Source organism: Brassica oleracea, chromosome C2, assembly GCF_000695525.1.
Source record: "Brassica oleracea var. oleracea cultivar TO1000 chromosome C2, BOL, whole genome shotgun sequence".
NCBI lineage: Eukaryota > Viridiplantae > Streptophyta > Magnoliopsida > Brassicales > Brassicaceae > Brassica > Brassica oleracea.
In genome coordinates this window covers 52,489,216-52,493,195 of record NC_027749.1, presented here as the reverse complement: position 1 = coordinate 52,493,195, position 3,980 = coordinate 52,489,216, and the positions used below count along the sequence as shown (strand labels likewise).

The 3,980-nt window shown below is 33.0% G+C and overlaps 1 protein-coding gene across 1 annotated transcript; it reads right to left on the bottom strand.

Annotated features, from left to right (window-relative positions):
* Positions 1-1,484: 1,484 nt before the first annotated feature.
* Positions 1,485-2,891, bottom strand: LOC106324591. The gene is made up of 2 exons (XM_013762530.1): positions 2,831-2,891; positions 1,485-1,867 (listed from the first exon to the last, which is right to left on the bottom strand). The coding sequence occupies exons 1-2, from the start codon at positions 2,889-2,891 to the stop codon at positions 1,485-1,487; spliced, it is 444 nt and encodes a 147-aa protein (XP_013617984.1).
* Between the last annotated feature and the right edge of the window lie 1,089 nt (positions 2,892-3,980).

The following is a 3,980-nucleotide window of genomic DNA, read 5'->3' as shown; positions in this document are numbered from 1 at the left end:
TTCCCATTCAAGTCGCCAGAAAAAACAGCGACTGAAAGCTAAGAAAATTTTGATCGTGCGACTGGTCGCAGATCGCAGGTCGCACGACACGTAAACGAACATAGTTTTAGTCACAGATCGCAGGTTTAGTCGCAAGTCGCAGGTCGCGCGACACGTAAACGAACATGGCCTAAGTATCTTTTAAAAGTATTCTGACGCAGACAAAATATATGCTTTTTAAAAGTTTTCTGACGCATACAAAATACATACAATAGCTATTGTTTTATTTATTACTTCCTCCGTTCTGAATTATTTATCGAGAAAAAATTTTGTCACAAAATAAGTGTCGTTTTAAAGTTCGCAAAATTTATTAATCTTAATCTCATATTAAAATTTTCTATTGATTGAAATATAATTAGATGTATAGGTAATGATGGTTTCTATTAAAAAGATACAAAATTAATATTTTTTTAATCTGTATGAAAAAACCTAAAACGATAATTAAATCGAAACAGATGGAGTAGTTAGTAATAGTTCAAACTTCAAATTACAACTGTACAATATTTCTATAGATATATGTTTTGGAATTAATAAAACAAGTTCGATCGTTATTATATCAAATTTTATAGATTTTTAAGTAGATAGTTTTAGCAATGTTTAAAAGTCATAAACGTTGCATCTGCGTTTTAAAACTTCAAATATTTATATAAAACTTTAAACTAATAACCAGTTCTTATGATTAATTATTGTGGCCAATATTTAACAATGTGTATATTGTTGGACACAATTTTGGTCCATAAGCCAAATGGTCCAGCATCGGTCTGGACCATGCGACGCGGAACGAGTAAGAGGCCCATTACGAGCTGTTCAAAGAGATAGAGGGCCCGGAGATCGAGAGAGCGGTTACGGAGATCGCGGAGTGATCCACTATAAGAAGAGATCGATGGATACGAAGATAGATACGTTGAAAACCCTGGAGAGAGCTACACTCATACTTCGATCTTGTTTTCACCTAACTTTAAGTATTCTCTCTTGTCGATCTCATTTGTAACGTTCGATCTCATTTGTAACGTTCGATCTCATTTCATTCGTTGTATTCAATCTTATTCATCAATAAAATCTATCTTTGCCTACTGGAATCTAATTATATCGTTGTGTTCTAAAGATATTGTTGCCTACATCATCTTTTCTTCCTTATATTAAATTTTCGATCACTATCAAATACTTAATGTATATTTTAGGATCTACATATATGTAGTTTCCGAATGATTCTTATATACGAATGATGAGGTATCATCTGTACTCAACCTCGACTGGAAAAGAAAACCTAAACCATTTGTATTCCAAGAAGCAAATTGAAGATTTTTTTCATCGAACATCGTTACGTACGTATTATAAGTGGAACTGCATGAACATGATTAAAATACAATAGTAAATCATACGTTTACAAATCACAAATACACATATACACATGCATATGTGGAATAACAATTGCATGAAAATGTTTAGTTGTGCGATAAACTATGGCCAATCCCAGGGCTATGACCAGGTGTTGTAGGCCTGAAATCTTCTGCATCTTTACTTTCCGGTGTTGGCGAAGGAGGTGGCTGCGAGAGCTGGACCGCCTTTTCATCAACTATCAGATCGTTGTTCATAGCCTTCATCGTCTTGCTATCATCATGACCAACATTCATCTTATCATCAACTTTCATGTTTCTTAGGGTTCGTCCATGGACGCAATTAAACCCATTAAAAAGCACCATCACGAAAAAAACGCAAACGAACAATGTTTTCTTTTGACCCATAGAAGACTCCGCTGGAGAAAAAAATGGGGGATGGAAAAGAAAACAGAAAAAGAGAGAGATATTAAATATCTGTGTTAAGGACTCTAAGAATATTTGAGAGGTGGTGTGAAGTAATACTTGCTCTATGGGGGCATTTATATAGAGATTGTACGTGCTTAATTGTTGCAAATAAACTAATGAATTAAAGTCGATATATTTTGTTTATTAGAATTGTTACAAAGTAGGTCGCATGCTAGTGATATTCTTTCAAAATAAAATGATTGCAAGAAAAACAAGCAGTTCACTTAATCGAAAATTTAAGCTACCTAAATAATGTTTTTTTTTTTTTTTTTGCAAAAAACCTAAATAATGTTCAATTATAGAAAAAGACATCGCCGAAGCATAATAGCTCTACAACCATTAAAGTTCGTCCGACTCCGAATCAAGACACTAGGGGTCAGGAGGCTATTCACTCTTTAGTCTCTTAATTACAGTATCCGTACAAATTAATAATATTATAATCATAGTACTTTATTTATAAATATTTATTTGTAATTAAATGTATTAATTTTAAACGATTTAATTAATTGGTAGATTTTATCTTTTTAGATATTTTTAAACAAATATTCATTTTTATAGTTTTATATATTGATTAATTATTTAAAATTAATTTTTATTTATATTAGAATAATTAGTGTTTTGGTCAGGGCCGGTTGGTATATCGAAATTATATATATTAGTGTTTAGAATAAATAGTATTAGAACACTTTGAAATGATAACAACAAAAGATATATTTTATTTGTAAAACAATTTTTGTTAAAACTTGTTTTTCTTTGTTCACCACTGTACCTACCGTAAAGTACTGTACATTCACACATACACTAAATGCAGAAGAGAAAAAACAATAATAACTCATCCAAATAAACTAAAAGAAGTTCGGCTCTAATCCGTTTAGTTCGGTTTTGGTTTAACCAAAAAGTTGTCGAATTACAGCCTCAGCATTTCCATTGTATTGTGATAAAAGCTACTTGCATCAGACCTCGGCAGAGCCAAAAAATCCTAATACTTCGGTTGTGTTGTCTTTCTATCGGTTCTGTGTAGAATCCATCCTTGCTGCGGGAGGGCATCGGTGGGTTGGTTTTTCCTTACCGGAGAAGAAGCAGCAATGCCATCGACGTCGTGATTTAAAATAAAAGAACACAAAGGCTATGTCACGTAGGGGTTGGCGGATAAGTGCCCGTTCGGATTCGGATCGGATATCGGTATAAATTAAAAGTATAAAACCCGTTCGGATATTTCTACATTTTGGGTGGGGTTCGAAATGATCGGTTTCAAATATTTAGATTTTGAAAGAAAAAAAATTAAATTCTTCATTGTCTAAGTTTTTTGTATTTGAAATATATATATATATTAACTTAACTGGTTTTTTTAATTTTTAATAGATTAAATTATTGATAGGTTTGAAGATAAAACTTTAAAACATAAAGATAGTAGTTTAGTTATTATTTTAAAATTTTAGATGCAACTTTTGTTAATGTAAAAACCAAAAGTTTAATTTGTATTTTAAATGAGTATCAAATGATTTTGTCTATAATTATATGTATATTGTCTGATTTTGACCATGTATGTTTGGTTAGCTTCACATATCCATTCGGGTTCGGATATTACCCGTTCAGGTTCAGATATCAAATCTCTCCTAATTCAATATCCGTTCGAGTATCTTTCGGGTATCTTGCAATTTCATATTTTACGGGTTGAGTCCGGATATCGGATAAAACGCCCACCCCTAACGTGACATTTTGAGTGATTGGCATTTACGTAACCGCCGGTGAAAATATATACAGTAGATTCATTGTTTTACTTGGGTTTTAAACGCTTATCGGTTCATAAAATAAAACCGAGAAAAAAAAAGTAAATGTAGTGTGGTACCAGCTAGTAGTATTTTTTTGTAGAGCTATAACAAAAAAAGTTTGCTATGTCTTCTCTCTAGTTTCTGATTTCCGACGTGAATAGTGTCTTCCAGCCGACGGAGTGGGCTTCCACAGCCACCGTCGGTCCGGTTTTTGTTTTTATTTCTTTCGATTTGCATGTTCTGGAGGGAGGGAGAGGGACCGTTGTTTCCTTCCAACTTTTGTTTCCATATGATCAACTCTTTTGACTCTGGGAGGTGGGAGCTTTGTCAGTTCCATCGTCACTGGCTTTAGGTTATCAACACA